Source organism: Littorina saxatilis, linkage group LG1, assembly GCF_037325665.1.
Source record: "Littorina saxatilis isolate snail1 linkage group LG1, US_GU_Lsax_2.0, whole genome shotgun sequence".
In the NCBI taxonomy this organism is placed as follows: Eukaryota; Metazoa; Mollusca; class Gastropoda; order Littorinimorpha; family Littorinidae; genus Littorina; species Littorina saxatilis.
Window position 1 is genome coordinate 81234230 of NC_090245.1, and position 17500 is coordinate 81251729.

Consider the following 17500-nt stretch of genomic DNA (forward strand, 5'->3'; position numbering starts at 1 on the left):
ACTTTCCCGTCCATCAGAAGGTAGTTGCTCTGCTTCAGCTTATCTATAAGATATTTCTGAAACAAACAGTATCAAAACCTTTTTTTTACTGAGAAATGAGGTACAATTAAAACAAACTTGAAAGTTACATCGAGTCAACTGACCTGACATCCTCACAAGTTTTTCGTTATGTGCGGATGTCCAACTTGAAAACTACATTTACCAAGGCAATGTAATTTCTTGTTGTCCTGTTAGGTTCCCCTTTAAATGCGGCTTCTTTTTGCTTGGGAAAAGCGAGCTGCCACACAACACAACGCTACACACATTTGTGTTCGTTTTCCTGCATGCACGTGCTCGTGTTTCAAGTCTTAAGACTTTTGTTTTGAGCTTGGATCTTTGTCGTGCGCACCCGGGGAGGTTTCGACACCACAGAGAGTCGGTATAAAGTTGACTGTAGTAAATAAATACCTCACCGCACGTGGGTTTGAACACACTTCGATAGTGACGAACTGGATTCAAAGCCAACGCGCTACCGACTGAGAAACGCGTCAGTTGTGCTTCCTGAGTGAAATATGACCATCGCATTGTTGTAAAACAAATAAAGACATATGATCACCTCGTAAACATACTGACAATATTATTCACAGACATCGCTCACTTCGCACAAATCTAGGATCTCACGCACACAAATGTACATGCAACAACACTCGCACACTACTGACACAGGGATGTCATACCTCATATTTTTCAGACGGCCAGGCAGCTGAAGACGACAACATGTCATACTCCACTTCGCTGAAAGAGAGAAAAAAGTCATTATAGATGTTACATTGTAGAAGATGGCAAACTGTAAACTTGAATATATCGACGAACGCAACTAGATGTACCTAGCACCAGACAGTTCAATTTATTTATCATGGCAAGGATTAATTATCTAATAGTTTGTGGTGTCTTACTGTTGGTGAGACGCTTTAAATGCATTTTTAAGTGGACCTGCGAAAGCTGTACAAAGTAAATGATAGTAAAGCAAATTTGCTGTGTTCTTTAGTTACAAAGAGATTGTTTTTTGAACCGCATAATGTCACAACAGTTATTGAACAAACCCTGGCCTTTTGGTGGTCAGGACAAACCCCTGTAGGTTGCTCTGTCAATTTGCGATTTATTCCGGGGTCAGCAAAGTCACATACATTTAGTAGTCTTGTCGAACTTAGTTTCGATCCGCTACAGTTCAAGCACAACTTACACATTAGATGCTACAATGTGTCCTCAGCATATTTTACGTGTATGACCGTTTTTACCCCGCCATTTAGGCAGCCATACGCCGCTTACGGAGGAGGGGATATACAAAAAGTGAGTAACTTACTTGCAGGGTTGAGGGCATAAAGCATCGCACGTTGCATACTCGTCGGGTACAGCGCTAGTCAGGCCAGCCGTGCACGTGTCTGTAAAGCAATGTTCAGAACGTTTACATGAAGGATACAACATTACACTGGCCAGTCGTACATATATCTGCAAAGCAATGTTCAGAGCGTGTACACGAAGCAGTCTATTGCTGCCACATCGTTGCTCCAATTCTTTCTCACACAAAAATACATGATCCTGGTGCTCTTTAAAAACTAAGCTTGAGCAAAACTACAACACACCTCATTCTCGTTGAAAATGAAGACGAAATGTCAAATAAATAAGGAAACAAGACGACCTATAAACCAATAACCACTACTCACTAACGCCATATTTAGTCAAGTTGCAAACATTGGTCCTGTCCGAGATACAACACCACACTAACACCATCACCACCACCCCCACCCGACCCACAAAGGGATAAACAGACGACATATAAACTAAAAATCAAGACTCACTGACGCCGTCTTCTGTCATGATGCAAACATTGGTTCTGTCCGAGATGTAATACATGGCCAAGGAACAGAACGTTGCAATGAAGACGAAATGGCAAATAAATAATGACACAGACGACCTAAAAAGCAATAACCACTACTTACCAACGCCATCTTCTGTCATATTACAAATATCGTTTCTGTCCAAGGTGTAAAACATGGCTAAAGAACAGTTGCAATGTAGACAGAATGGCAAAGAAATAATGCAACAAGCAACCTACAAAGAAATAACCACTATTCACCAACGGTGTGATCAGTCAAGTTGCAAACATTGGTTGTGTCGGAGATGTAATACATGGGCCAGGAACAGTTGCAGTAGCGGTTGACGATGGTCTGGTAGCAGGACTTGAGGCACGACAGCTTGCTGTACGTGGTGTTGTAGTTCTTCGTGTACAGATCTGTTGTGCTACCCCTGTAGTCGCATGTTCCGTGCGGCGGCTCCAGCCGAATGATCTCTCTCTGCATAAACATCACATGATAAGTTGAGAAGAGAAGAGAAGAGAAGAGAAGAGAAGAAAAGAGAAGGGGAGAGAAGAGAAGAGAAGAGAAGAGAAGAGAAGGGGAGAGAAGAGAAGAGAAGGGGAGAGAAGAGAAGAGAAGAGAAGAGAAGAGAAGAGAAGAGAAGAGAAGGGGAGAGAAGAGAAGAGAAGGGGAGAGAAGAGAAGAGAAGAGAAGGGGAGAGAAGAGAAGAGAAGAGAAGGGGAGGGGAGAGAAGAGAAGAGAAGAGAAGAGAAGAGAAGAGAAGAGAAGAGAAGGAGAGAGAAGAGAAGAGAAGGGGAGAGAAGAGAAGAGAAGAGAAGAGAAGGGGAGAGAAGAGAAGAGAAGAGAAGGGGAGAGAAGAGAAGAGAAGAGAAGAGAAGGGGAGAGAAGAGAAGAGAAGAGAAGAGAAGAGAAGAGAAGAGAAGGGGAGAGAAGAGAAGAGAAGGGGAGAGAAGAGAAGAGAATAGAAGAGAAGGGGAGAGAAGAGAAGAGAAGAGAAGAGAAGAGAAGAGAAGACAAGAGAAGAAAAGAGAAGGGGAGAGAAGAGAAGAGAAGAGAAGGGGGGAGAAGAGAAGAGAATAGAAGAGAAGAGAAGAGAAGGGGAGAGAAGAGAAGAGAAGAGAAGGGGAGAGAAGAGAAGAGAAGGGGAGAGAAGAGAAGAGAAGAGAAGAGAAGAGAAGAGAAGGGGAGAGAAGAGAAGACAAGAGAAGAGAAGAGAAGAGAAGGAGAGAGAAGAGAAGAGAAGGGGAGAGAAGAGAAGAGAAGAGAAGAGAAGGGGAGAGAAGAGAAGAGAAGGAGAGAGAAGAGAAGAGAAGGGGAGAGAAGAGACGAGAAGGGGAGAGAAGAGAAGAGAAGAGAAGGAGAGAGAAGAGAAGAGAAGGAGAGAGAAGAGAAGAGAAGGGGAGAGAAGAGAAGAGAAGAGAAGGGGAGAGAAGAGAAGAGAAGGGGAGAGAAGAGAAGAGAAGGGGAGAGAAGAGAAGAGAAGAGAAGGGGAGAGAAGAGAAGAGAAGGGGAGAGAAGAGAAGAGAAGGGGAGAGAAGAGAAGAGAAGGGGAGAGAAGAGAAGAGAAGAGAAGGGGAGAGAAGAGAAGAGAAGGGGAGAGAAGAGAAGACAAGAGAAGAGAAGAGAAGGGGAGAGAAGAGAAGAGAAGAGAAGAGAAGAGAAGGGGAGAGAAGAGAAGAGAAGGGGAGAGAAGAGAAGAGAAGAGAAGGGGAGAGAAGAGAAGAGAAGGGGAGAGAAGAGAAGAGAATAGAAGAGAAGGGGAGAGAAGAGAAGAGAAGAGAAGGGGAGAGAAGAGAAGAGAAGGGGAGAGAAGAGAAGAGAAGAGAAGGGGAGAGAAGAGAAGAGAAGAGAAGGGGAGGGGAGAGAAGAGAAGAGAAGAGAAGAGAAGGGGAGAGAAGAGAAGAGAAGGGGAGAGAAGAGAAGAGAAGGGGAGAGAAGAGAAGAGAAGAGAAGAGAAGGGGAGAGAAGAGAAGAGAAGAGAAGGGGAGAGAAGAGAAGAGAAGAGAAGAGAAGGGGAGAGAAGAGAAGAGAAGAGAAGAGAAGAGAAGAAAAGAGAAGGGGAGAGAAGAGAAGAGAAGGGGAGAGAAGAGAAGAGAATAGAAGAGAAGGGGAGAGAAGAGAAGAGAAGAGAAGAGAAGAGAAGACAAGAGAAGAAAAGAGAAGGGGAGAGAAGAGAAGAGAAGAGAAGAGAAGAGAAGAAAAGAGAAGGGGAGAGAAAAGAAGAGAAGAGAAGGGGAGAGAAGAGAAGAGAATAGAAGAGAAGGGGAGAGAAGAGAAGAGAAGAGAAGAGAAGAGAAGACAAGAGAAGAAAAGAGAAGGGGAGAGAAGAGAAGAGAAGAGAAGGGGGGAGAAGAGAAGAGAATAGAAGAGAAGAGAAGAGAAGGGGAGAGAAGAGAAGAGAAGAGAAGAGAAGAGAAATGAAGAGAAGGGGAGAGAAGAGAAGAGAAGGAGAGAGAAGAGAAGAGGAGAGAAGAGAAGAGAAGAGAAGAGAAGAGAAGAGAAGAGAAGAGAAGAGAAGAGAGAGAAGAGAAGAGAAGACAAGATGAGAGAAGAGAAGAGAAGAGAAGAGAAGGGGAGAGAAGAGAATAGAAGAGAAGAGAAGGGGAGAGAAGAGAAGAGAAGGGGAGAGAAGAGAAGAGAAGGGGAGAGAAGAGAAGAGAAGAGAAGGGGAGAGAAGAGAAGAGAAGAGAAGAAAAGAGAAGGGGAGAGAAGAGAAGAGGAGAGAAGAGAAGAGAAGAGAAGAGAAGAGAAGGGGAGAGAAGAGAAGAGAAGAGAAGAGAAAAGAAGAGAAGAGAAGGGGAGAGAAGAGAAGAGAAGAGAAGAGAAGGGGAGAGAAGAGAAGAGAAGGGGAGAGAAGAGAAGAGAAGGGGAGAGAAGAGAAGAGAAGAGAAGAGAAGGGGAGAGAAGAGAAGAGAAGAGAAGAGAAGGGGAGAGAAGAGAAGAGAATAGAAGAGAAGGGGAGAGAAGAGAAGAGAAGGGGAGAGAAGAGAAGAGAAGGGGAGAGAAGAGAAGAGAAATGAAGAGAAGGGGAGAAAAGAGAAGAGAAGAGAAGGGGAGAGAAGAGAAGAGAAGAGAAGAGAAGAGAAGAGAAGAGAAGAGAAGAGAAGAGAAGAGAAGAGAAGAGAAGGGGAGAGAAGAGAAGAGAAGAGAAGAGAAGAGAAGGGGAGAGAAGAGAAGAGAAGAGAAGAGAAGGGGAGAGAAGAGAAGAGAAGAGAAGAGAAGGGGAGAGAAGAGAAGAGAAGAGAAGAGAGGGGAGAGAAGAGAAGAGAAGAGAAGAGAAGGGGAGAGAAGAGAAGAAAAGAGAAGGGGAGAGAAGAGAAGAGAAGAGAAGGGGAGAGAAGGGGAGAGAAGAGAAGAGAAGAGAAGGGGAGAGAAGAGAAGAAAAGAGAAGAGAAGAGAAGAGAAGAGAAGAGAAGAGAAGAGAAGAGAAGAGAAGAGAAGAGAAAAGAGAAGAGAGGAGAAAAGAGAAGAGAGGAGAAAAGAGAAGAGAAGAGAAAAGAGAAGAGAGAAGAAAAGAGAAGAGAAGAGAAAAGAGAAGAGAGAAGAAAAGAGAAGAGAGAAGAAAAGAGAAGAGAGAAGAAAAGAGAAGAGAAGAGAAAAGAGAAGAGAAGAGAAAAGAGAAGAGAGAAGAAAAGAGAAGAGAGGAGAAAAGAGAAGAGAAGAGAAAAGAGAAGAGAAGAGAAGAGAAGGGGAGAGAAGAGAAGAGAAGGGGAGAGAAGAGAAGAGAAGAGAAGGGGAGAGAAGAGAAGAGAAGAGAAGAGAAGGGGAGAGAAGGGGAGAGAAGAGAAGAGTAGAGAAGAGAAGGGGAGAGAAGAGAAGAGAAGGGGAGAGAAGAGAGAAGAAAAGAGAAGAGAGGAGAAAAGAGAAGAGAGGAGAAAAGAGAAGAGAGGAGAAAAGAGAAGAGAGGAGAAAAGAGAAGAGAAGAAAAGAGAAGAGAGAAGAGAAGAGAAGGGGAGAGAAGAGAAGAGAAGAGAAGAGAAGAGAAGAGAAGGGGAGAGAAGAGAAGGGGAGAGAAGAGAAGACAAGAGAAGAGAAGAGAAGAGAAATGAAGAGAAGAGAAGGGGATAGAAGAAAAGAGAAGGAGAGAGAAGAGAAGAGAAGAGAAGGGGATGAAGAGAAGGGGAGAGAAGAGAAGAGAAGAGAAGGGGAGAGAAGAGAAGGGGAGAGAAGAGAAGAGAAGAGAAGAGAAGGGGAGAGAAGAGAAGAGAAGAGAAGAGAAGAGAAGAGAAGAAGAGAAGAGGAAAGATAAGATGAGAGAAGAGAAGAGAAGTGAAGAGAAGAGAAGAGAAGACAAGATGAGAGAAGAGAAGAGAAGAGGAAAGATAAGATGAGAGAAGAAAAGAGAAGACAAGACAAGACGAGAGAAAATGAGAGAAGAGAAGAGGAAAGATAAGATGAGAGAAGAGAAGAGAAAAGAAGAGAAAAGAAGAGAAGACAAGATGAGAGAAAAGAAGAGGAAAGATAAGATGAGAGAAGAGAAGAGAAGTGAAGAGAAGAGAAGAGAAGACAAGATGAGAGAAAATGAGAGAAGAGAAGAGGAAAGATAAGATGAGAGAAGAGAAGAAGAGAAGACAAGATGAGAGAAGAGAAGAGGAAAGATAAGATGAGAGAAGAGAAGAGAAGAGAAGAGAAGAGAAGAGAAGAGAAGAGAAGACAAGATGAGAGAAAATGAGAGAAGAGAAGAGGAAAGATAAGATGAGAGAAGAGAAGAGAAGAGAAGAGATAAGACAAGATGAGAGAAAATGAGAGAAGAGAAGAGGAAAAGAGAAGAGAAGAGAAGACAAGATGAGAGAAAATGAGAGAAGAAAAGAGGAAAGATAAGATGAGAGAAGAGAAGAAGAGAAGAGAAGAGAAGAGAAGAGAAGAGAAGAGAAGAGAAAAGAAATGAAGAGAAGAGAAGACAAGACGAGAGAAGATGAAAGAAGAGAAGAGAAGAGGAACGATAAGATGGGAGAAAAGGAGATTAGAGAAGAGAAGAAAATATGAGAGAAAATGAGAGAAGAGAAGAGGAAAGATAAGATGAGAGAAGATGAGAGAAGAAAAGAGAAATGAAGAGAACAGAAGATAGTTTGAGATGATATGAAGTGAGATGAGATGAGATGAGATGAGATGGGATGAGATGAGAAAAGAGAGGAAAACAAAAAACAAAACATGATAAGATAAGATAAGATAAGACTGATTTTATGTCTATGTTCATAAAGATTGAAAAGTGTCTTTCAGTGCCACATGGCACTTCTCACGGGGACACACATGCAGGTATAACGATTAAAATGCAGAATTATACAACAATCAAAATCAACATTTTCATAAAGATACTCAATAAGAACGAATCGGTCAAATATCTTTGTACACTGTAGATGCTCCTACACACAATCCACACAATTGCACAAGGCTTGGTACCTAAAGGTAGGTATAACCGTCTGTTTTTTTTCAAATACTTCATGCACTGATTATTTTAAATCTGCACTCTTAAACAATCTTTTTGAAGTTGAAATTCATTCAAATAAAGAGAAATTATCGCCGCTGTGTATTTTTTATTTTTTATTTTTTTAAACAGAATGCACCACGAAAACAGTGTTCGCTTAAAACAGGGGACACGCCTATTGCTAGAAAAATACGTACACTTCATGAAAGAAAGTTGTAAAGAAAGTTTCACACATTGATTCGTGATCAGGAAAACAGTTTTGTGCACCGAATTTCGTTAAAAGTGTCTAGTTTTCTCGATTTTTAATGTTGACAAATTGCTGAAAGTCATTGTATTTGTGGGTTTATGAACAATTCTGTATGATGCTAGATAATGGCTTCCCCGATCTAACGTATGAAAGAACCCATTGTTATTCAGCGAATTAAGACATTTTCTTTGTTTGTAAAACCACTTGATGAACTTTGTTGCGAAAACAAATTCGAACATCTTTGGACGTCATGAGTTTACGTAACCATTTGATCAGAAAATAGATAGTGACTGAGATCGCTCAAAATGGCTCCAAAGTAGCGAGGTTGGTGTGGTTCATCTGCATTTTGGAGTCTTTTGCACACTCTGGTGCTAATGTAAGTGACCAGGAAGGTAAAAGTAACGAACGAACCACCAAGAAATTATATTTTTAACAGGGCGCACCTTTTTTTTAAAGTCTTGATGATCCTGAATATTTTTTGCAGAAAAAATATTCAATAAGAAAAGGCTACGAATTCTTCAAAATTGCGGTGCACCTCGAGGCCGATGTCTGCTCTTTAATTGTAGGTCAGTTTTTAACACCAAAAACAACGCAAAAGACACGTTCGAACTGCCTAACTGCACAAGGTGAAAGTATTTTGTCTCCCTGTTTTTGGGACTTCCGATTTTCCGCGAGAGTGACATTTTCTTAGCTTGGTTATGTCTACTAGTCTAAAGGTATATGAAGCAGATACACCAGTTAACAGTTTCGGCGTTTACATGGAACAAAGAAGGAAAGCGGAAGAGGAAGAAGTGCAAAGCGGAAGAGGAAGAAGTACAAATACATTCGCAAAAACGATCTGCGCACGTGTTCAAATCAAAGGGGAAAAAAAAAGAAAATCGCGTGTTTGTGTGCCCGATGTAATCCTTAAAACCTTTACACTCTTTCTTCGAACACTCAAAAGCAACTTCAGGGCTGGAAGGCTACAAAATTGCACTTTCTGCCGACTGAATCTACGCTTTCTCAAATTAACTGGAACAGGAAGAAGAAAATAAAACTCTTGAAAAAACGATCTGCGGATGCGCATTTTCTATAAAAAAAAGAAAATTGGAACAGGAAGAAGTAGCAACAGTGCTCGTAAAAAAAAGATGTGCGCATGTGCGAATCTAAAATGGCCGCGGAACTGTTAATCGGTGTATTGGCTGCATTTGCCTTTAAGAGCATAAAGAGGTATTTGATGGGAGGGGGTGGGGGTGGCTTCGTCACCCCGCACTAAGAAAATGGATCCCAAATGAGGAAATTTAGGTTTAAGAAAAAAGTTTGAAAAAAAGCGACATATGGAACCAAAAACGGCAAGGCACAAGTTATCAGTTTTGACAAGCATGCAGAATATTCATCTGTCTTTCCTTTTTATGTACACAGCATAGCGCATTTGGAAAACAGTTACCTTTCGGATGCTGATGGAGGTAGAGTGTTCTGGAGGGATGGACATACCCTCATCTTCAGGAAAGGGCATCCTGCCTTTGGGGTGGATCATTACCCGTACCCCGGCCTCTGCTGCCAATGCGGGTACATACTCATCTTGCTGAATGTACATTTCCAAAGTCAGGCCTGCACAGGGAGATACGTTTCAAGAATTTGTATCGAACGATTTGGAAGATAAGCATTCTTGCAAATATGCTGATCAGATTAACCTGTTTCGTATTTGAAGAAAATATGACCAGACTGCGGCTTTTATTCTTTTGGCAACATTAAAACACACATACACACACGCGCACACACACAACAAGACTACAACCAGCTATTTTCCTCTGAACTTTTTATTTCTTTGTGTGTGTGTGTGTGTGTGTGTGTGTGTGTGTGTGTGTGTGTGTGTGTGTGTGTGTGTGTGTGTGTGTGTGTGTGTGTGTGTGTGTGTGTTACATTCTACAACTTGTGCAGGCCGCGTTGCACAGTTCTACGTTTGTCACTCACAGTTTAATAGTGCCAATCACAAAAGTTTGTGCTAACTGCTCGAGGAATGTCGAAACATTTTCTTCTGGTTTTCTTTCTTACATTAATTTGTACGTACCTAAATTTACCTAAGATAGATATTGGCTTATATTTTTCTCATTTCAGCTCTCTCGTTGGCGTTTACTTAATCCTAATCCCCCTCGAACTTGTGAGAATATTTTTCAGTTAAAACCATCCCCGGTCTTCGTTTGTGATATTTCCTATAGAAACATATTATTTTGTTTAAACATATAGAAACATTAACAAATGTATACAGGCATATCCAAATGACCCAGCATGAAATGAGGCGTTCTTCTCACGCAGTTTCATACTTACCATATTCTGGTCCAGCAAACTTCGTTTTTAGATCCTGATCAAATGTGTGGTCGTTGAAAGTGAAGCAGTTGCCGAATTTGTGGCTGTGGAAATAAGTGAAGTTCCTGAAACAGAGAATGGTAATGTAGTCATAAGACCACGTAGGATCTAGGAGTGGTAATCAACAAGAAATAAACTTGATACAAAAAAATATTGTACCACTTTCTTGTACCTCAGATGAAATATTCACACCCGTGTCATTTTATGTCCGAACTTTCTATGCCCTGAAATGCAAATCGATTTTTGTTTCTTACCACACTTTTCGCATAAACGTTGATCAGGGATATTACATGTCGATGAGACTTCAAAGCATTGTCAAGCATTGTTTAAATTTCTGTCGTTTTAACATTGTGGGCCCCCAAGAACCTCTGCATGCTGGCAATCGTCAATCGTCGGAAGTTGGTGTGGTTCGGCCACGTCACAAAACCATCCTTCTCCAAACCATCATACAGATCATAACATCGGTTAATCGAATCACTTCATATTTTAAACTTCAGCCAATGCATGACCCTTTCACAAAGTGACAGTTTTATATCTTAAAGGGTCTGACTTTTGTGCAATTTCAAAGAAGAACGAATCGTGGGAGACAGCGGAAGAGCTGGTCCGACAACGTTAAAGAATGGACACAGATGAGCTTCCTTGATCTTTTGTCGACGGCCCCCAAAAGAACATTCTCGAGAAGGGTTTCTGCCTTTTCTGCCCTCACACCACCCCCCCCCCCCCCCCCCCGTCAACTGTCCCAGTCAGAGGACTTATGATGATGATGATGATGATGGTGATGATGATGATGATGATGATGATGATGATGATGATGATGATGATGATGATGATGATGATGATGATGATGATGATGATGATGATGATGATGATGATGATGATGATGATTTTGAACGTTTAGCATCTTGTTGTTTCTTTCGCCTCTGATAATGGTTGGTTTGCAGTCATTAAAGGCTTTCAGATGTGGTTTCCTCTTTGCACAAAACCTGAAGCTGATGTCACCAAGAAAGGTTAGAAAGCGACGAAGCACGCTTTTAACTTTATTTTCGTGTTCATAATTCAAAAATATATTCTTCGCAAAATTAAAATCTGATCCCGCTCTGATTGGGGTTTGGTAATGCACACATCATACCGGGGGGATCAGCTCGTTACTCCCCCGGCTCGTTACTCCCCCTTAGGGTTAGGGTTAGGGTTAGGGTTAGTAACAAGCCGGGGGAGTAACGAGTCGGGGGAGTAACGATATGGGGGAGTAACGAGATGCTCCCATACCGCGGTGACCCCCCCCCCAAAAAAATGCAACACTCAAAAATGCTAATAACTTCTACATCGGTTAATCGAATCACTTCATATCTTAAACTTCAGCCAATGCATGACCCTACCACAAAGTGACAGTTTTATATCTCAAAGGGTCTGACTTTTGTGCACCTTCAAAATAAGTTGCCAAATTCGGGGATCGACTCAACAGTACGAGGTTTGAAATTGAGCGGTAGCCGGCCAAACTAACCCAATTTACGCTCTCCAGATTGTTACCTTTGGAGTAATTCGAATTACATAGTGTACCATAATCAACATTAGACAATCAGTGACTGGAGTACAGCAATTAATCGCAGGATCAAGGCATTTCCCATGGATGAATGCGTTTTTGTCATTGATGAATTGTGCGCGACATTGCGCAAGTGTAACTTTACAACGAAGTGGTTAATTTTTCCAGTCATTTGAGCTTAGCAAATATGTTCATAGTTGTTTGTGCATGAACTTCAGTTCGTCCACGACCATTCTACAAAGTTTCGATTCTGTAGGTAAAATGGTCAGACATTTACCGTTTCTCCAAAATGTGTTCCAAATTACACCTCCGAACTTGTCATTTGCACGAAAGCTTTCCTGTCTGGGGATTACCCTGAACATAGCTGTAACTTTTTTCTTCAGGTCACCGATGATCTAGAGGGTGAAAGGGGGTGTTTGTGTATACTCACACATTCAGATAATCCAAAAGGTAAAAGTCTGGAGGGTTTAAATAAGAATTGCTACCGCTCAATGTCAAATACCGTTCTGTTGAGTCGATTGCCGAATTTGGCAACTTTTTTTTTAATTTGCACCAAAGTCGGAACATTTCAAGTACAAAATCGCCACTTTATGGAAGAGTCACCCATAGCCTGAAGTTTATGTCATTCAAATTTATAGTGATTCGGTAAACAGATGTAGAAGTTATGAGCATTTTCGAGGGTTGCATTTTTTGGGGATCACTCTGTACATTAGAGCAATACTTTGCAATTAGTGTTTGAACGTGCTATCATTCAAATTTCAATAAATAAACGTTACGTGATAACGGGTCATGCTAATCATGTTGTAACCTAAAAACAGAGTGCAATTGCCAGAGATCGGAAAAAACCCATTATCACATAAATTTCGTTCATCTCAATAATTGTTTATTTATCTGTCCACTATAAATACCATTGGATCGATGTACTGGTAAATATTTTGATTTGTCAAAAAATAAACGTTCCATTACCTAACCATTCTTGTTTATAATAATGTTATATGTATATTACAACAAACCGGTATTTGGCATTCAGTAGATTGTTACAATTTCATTAGAAAAAGGTGAGGCAAACTTTGAACTACTTTCCGCAACCCAATACCCAATATTGGAATACAAATTCTGCCTTTAAAGAGAGAGAGAGAGAGAGAGAGAGAGAGAGAGAGAGAGAGAGAGAGAGAGAGAGAGAGAGAGAGAGAGAGAGAGAAAGAGAGAGAGAGAAAGAGAGAGAGAGAGAAGGGAAAGCTAGAGAGAGAGAGAGAGAGAGAGAGAGAGAGAGAGAGAGAGAGAGAGAGAGAGAGAGAGAGAGAGAGAGAGAGAGAGAGAGATCAATCACTCAGCAAAAAAACAAGAAAAAAGAAAAAACATGTTTTACAGCTGAAGTGGACCATGGAATCAGAGCGTTCAAACAACCAGTGTTCTAGATCAGCATTCTAGAAGTCTCTGGAGATTAATCGCCGCTATTTTAGCCCCTCACGTGAAAGAAACCCAACATTTCCACACGAGTCGAGAGAAAACAACTAAAATCTCATGGGAACCGCCTTGAAAAGAAACTGACGTCTGCGGATGGCGTGGTTTGCGCGCGGAGTGCTTTCCCTTTACACTCAAGGGATGAATTATTGAACGGAATCAAACGATGAAACGAGGCTCCGGCTGATGTTAACTGTCACTGAAGTGCGTAAATTGTGCTGTCACGATGAGCTAGAGGTGTTAGTCTGTCGGCACGAAACCTCTCTCTTGAGGTTAGGAATTGGAGCATAACAAATACATTAATTTTGTCAGTGGTTGCCACTGGACACGAATAATGATATCACAACATCTCTGTTTGCCAGGTATGGCCTGGTAACGTGAAATGTGAGACAGTGCATTAGTCTGACATTTACCCACGACTGTTGTTTTTCTCTCCCGTGTCATTTTGTGTCAACCAACATCTGCAACATTGTGATGGAAGAAGGATTTGGCCAACACTCAAAATCATTGTTTTCGATTCCGCGAATGAACCTACTTGTATTTTTCCTCCCGACCTGGCACTACCAATAACAACAAGTCGCGTAAGGCGAAAATACAATATTTAGTCAAGTAGCTGCCATTTTTCAGCAAGACCGTATACTCGTAGCATCGTCAGTCCACCGCTCATGGCAAAGGCAGTGAAATTGACAAGAAGAGCGGGGTAGTAGTTGCGCTAAGAAGGATAGCACGCTTTTCTGTACCTCTCTTTGTTTTAACTTTCTGAGCGTGTTTTTAATCCAAACATATCATATCTATATGTTTTTGGAATCAGGAACCGACAAGGAATAAGATGAAAGTGTTTTTAAATTGATTTGGACAATTTAATTTTGATAATAATTTTTATATATTTAATTTTCAGAGCTTGTTTTTAATCCGAATATAACATATTTATATGTTTTTGGAATCAGCAAATGATGGAGAATAAGATAAACGTAAATTTGGATCGTTTTGAAAATTTTTATTTTTTTTTACAATTTTCAGATTTTTAATGACCAAAGTCATTAATTAATTTTTAAGCCACCAAGCTGAAATGCAATACCGAAGTCCGGGCTTCGTCGAAGATTACTTGACCAAAATTTCAACCAATTTGGTTGAAAAATGAGGGCGTGACAGTGCCGCCTCAACTTTCACGAAAAGCCGGATATGACGTCATCAAAGACATTTATCAAAAAAATGAAAAAAACGTTCGGGGATTTCATACCCAGGAACTCTCATGTCAAATTTCATAAAGATCGGTCCAGTAGTTTAGTCTGAATCGCTCTACACACACACACACACACACAGACAGACAGACAGACAGACAGACGCACATACACCACGACCCTCGTTTCGATTCCCCCTCGATGTTAAAATATTTAGTCAAAACTTGACTAAATATAAAAAGCGATTTTGAAGACTTTACAAGGATAATTACTCTTCGCCGATATCTAGGGGACACAGCTCGCACTATTTCCTACCTGTAAAAAGCTACATGCGCCTGTGTAAATATAAACAAACTGAAAAAATGAAATAAAAACAAGTCGCGCGAAGCGATGTAAAAGCATTTAGTCAATCTGTCGGCATTAAACTAAAAGATCAACACCAAAAACCAGTCATCGCCGAGGCTACATTCAGACATCGAGAGAGAGAGAGAGAGAGAGAGAGAGAGAGAGAGAGAGAGAGAGAGAGAGAGAGAGAGAGAGAGAGAGAGAGAGAGAGAGAGAGAGAGAGAGAGACACACACACACACAGCTAGAAAAACAGTCAGACAAAGAAACAGACAGACAGACAGACAGACAGACAGACAGACTGACAGAAAGGTCTGTTATTGAACCACAAACACACTGACATATTTTCAGATGCTTTGACATGACAAAACCGCGGACGCTTCACTGCACGTCTAAAATGAAAATGGAAGCAAATACATATTTCAAGAGACATTAGTAAATTGCATCAACATTGCAAAAACCGCTGGAAATCGGCCTTTGTTGGAAAAATATAAAAGCGCTGACGCGCGTTTATCCACTGAATCATTAAACATATTAATCGGAAGTTACGCCATGCACACACATTGATTAGACCATACAAATGCAGACAAGCAGATAGCAAGGACGGCGGATACGGGGAGACACTGAGTGACACTGCCCCCTCCTCCTGTTTTTGTGCGCGGGGGGCGTTAAATTGTCTACAACAACAACAACAACAACAACAACAACAACAAACAACAAACAAAAACCCATCAAAAACACAACAAACACAGAAAAGCCCTCAAACACACACATGCACACACACACACACACACACACACACACACACACACACACTACCATTCACACAGAAAACCACCACCACCAACAACAACAACCACACCCCTACACCAACCCCACCACCACCACCACCAACAACAAACACAGTTATTCATTACCTCTTCAAAGGAGTGTCCGGGAGCCATGCATCCAGGGTACTTACTTAGGTGAGCACTGCCAGCCATTGTAGCGACAGGTGAGAAGAAAGTCTGTCAGCTGGTGACCAGCCTTCTTCACAACACCAACGGACAGTTTAGCCGCCACCGTAGCGTACGCCATGGCTGATTTGTACTCTGTTCCTCGGGTCTGCCAGACATTGATTTAAACAAGTTTTGAATATTTATTTTGATTGTTGTGTAACACTCAGTAACGAACAGTTACGAAGCCATCGTTGTCAGTACTGTCATCGTTATCGTTGTCAGTACTGTCATCGTTATCGTTGCTGTTGTTTGTTGTCGCCACCATTATCATCACCACCAACACCAACACCAAGGTTGTCATCGTTGTTGTTACTGTCGCTTTTTTCCCCCCATTTTCACCGTATTCTTTCGTCTACGGCCTGGGGCGGGGATGTAGCTCAGTCGGTAGCGCGCTGGATTTGTATCCAGTTGGCCGCTGTCAGCGTGAGTTCGTCCCCACGTTCGGCGAGAGATTTATTTCTCAGTCAACTTTGTGTGCAGACTCTCCTCGGTGTCCGAACACCCCCGTGTGTACACGCAAGCACAAGACCAAGTGCGCACGAAAAAGATCCTGTAATCCATGTTAGAGTTCGGTAGGTTATAGAAACACGAAAATACCCAGCATGCTTCCTCCAAAAACGGCGTATGGCTGCCTAAATGGCGCCGGGGTAAAAAACGGTCATACACGTAAAATTCCACTCGTGTAAAAAACACGAGTGTACGTGGGAGTTTCAGCCCACGAACGCAGAAGAAGAAGTCTACGGCCTTGCATACTCCACTACAGTATGTGTTGCGTGTCTGAATATGTCTCTCCTGCCTCTGTCTGTTTGTCACTCTGTCAATCTGTGTCTTCCTCTCCGTCTGAACCCCCTCCCCCCCCCTCTCCAAACAACAGATTCTGTCCGTCTGGTTTAAACAGTGTTTTATTCTTTTGCACAATCATCATAATCATAGTGATTTGTATGAAAACAACAAAAAGCCTGTCTGCCTCGGCCTGTCCATTTCTGCATGACTGCGAGTCTTTCTGTGTCTGTCTGTGATTTTGTCTGTCTTCTTGATTTCTCTTCTTTCCTCTCTCTCCTCGTCTTATCTGCCTTAAAGTCACATCCTTTCCCGTGAAAATAGTGCGACTCAAAAACATCTCTGTAGTGTGAATTTATTTCGGTAACAGGGTCAGCATTTTTTGTGCATGTAAAACTTATTTAAAATTTTGATTCAAAGATTTTGTATTAGAAGTTGGTCTGTAATAGTGGTCCATTAACGTCAATTGAGAAATGGTCACAACAAATTACAAGTAGTAAAAACAACCATTGATACCAGATTGAGGTGGTTACAGTTCAGAGTGTTGAATACTTGTGTGGCAGATTTGATTAAAACCGGGGGCTGCCAGGGGATTGTGCAGGATGTTTCTTATTTACTCGTGATGTTGTTTGACCTCGCGTTGTGTTTTGTTTTGAGTGTAAGAATATTTCCCGTTTCCCTCTCTTATCCCCGATGCAGTAGACTCTAGTTTTCAGCTATCATACGGCCAACGGCCTCTCTCTTGCAACGAATGTAGCCCACACCGTGGTTGTACAGTTTAAAACATCATTTTTATTCTACAAGTGCATGAAATCAAAACATCGTCACTTTCACGCAGACTCGTCACTTCACAACTATCTCTGTCGTGTCTCAGTACTGTCGCTGACTGTCGTTTACACAAGGGGGGTGATTATCAGGTTCCCGATTGACAAGGAACTTATTCAGACTTAAAGTCTTTATAACAGAACTCCCGATTAACAAGGAGCTATTTAGTGCATGAGATACTATCACTATCAGATTCCCGATTGGCAAGGAATTTATACAAGCGTTATAACAGAACTCCCGATTGACAAGGAGCTATTTAGTGTAGACTGCAAGGTTCCTAGTTCACAAAGAATGATTAAACAACAGATCTAAACAATAAATCCTTACGGTTAGAAATGAAGGCCGGCTTCCGATTAACGAAGAAGTCGGCTAAGGTTTACTTTTCCCGGTTAACAAGGAATTTAGTTAAAGTTAAATGACTCCCGATTAACAAAGAGTTTGAAGTTAAGATTAGGTGACTCCCGATTAACAAAGAGTGCCGCGCACTTGAAATC

The 17500-nt window shown here is 41.6% G+C and overlaps 1 protein-coding gene across 1 annotated transcript in view; it reads right to left on the reverse strand.

Moving 5' to 3' along the window:
* The window catches only part of LOC138981321 (amiloride-sensitive sodium channel subunit gamma-like), a 58989-nt gene that overhangs the window by 15639 nt on the left and 25850 nt on the right, over positions 1–17500 (reverse strand). The window contains exons 7-12 of the mRNA XM_070354204.1: positions 15365–15507; positions 9836–9939; positions 8955–9118; positions 2117–2333; positions 1343–1421; positions 717–774 (exon numbers count right to left, since the gene is read on the reverse strand). Of these exons, the coding sequence (XP_070210305.1) occupies positions 717–774; positions 1343–1421; positions 2117–2333; positions 8955–9118; positions 9836–9939; positions 15365–15507 (765 nt within the window). The remainder of the gene's footprint in view (positions 1–716; positions 775–1342; positions 1422–2116; positions 2334–8954; positions 9119–9835; positions 9940–15364; positions 15508–17500) is intronic.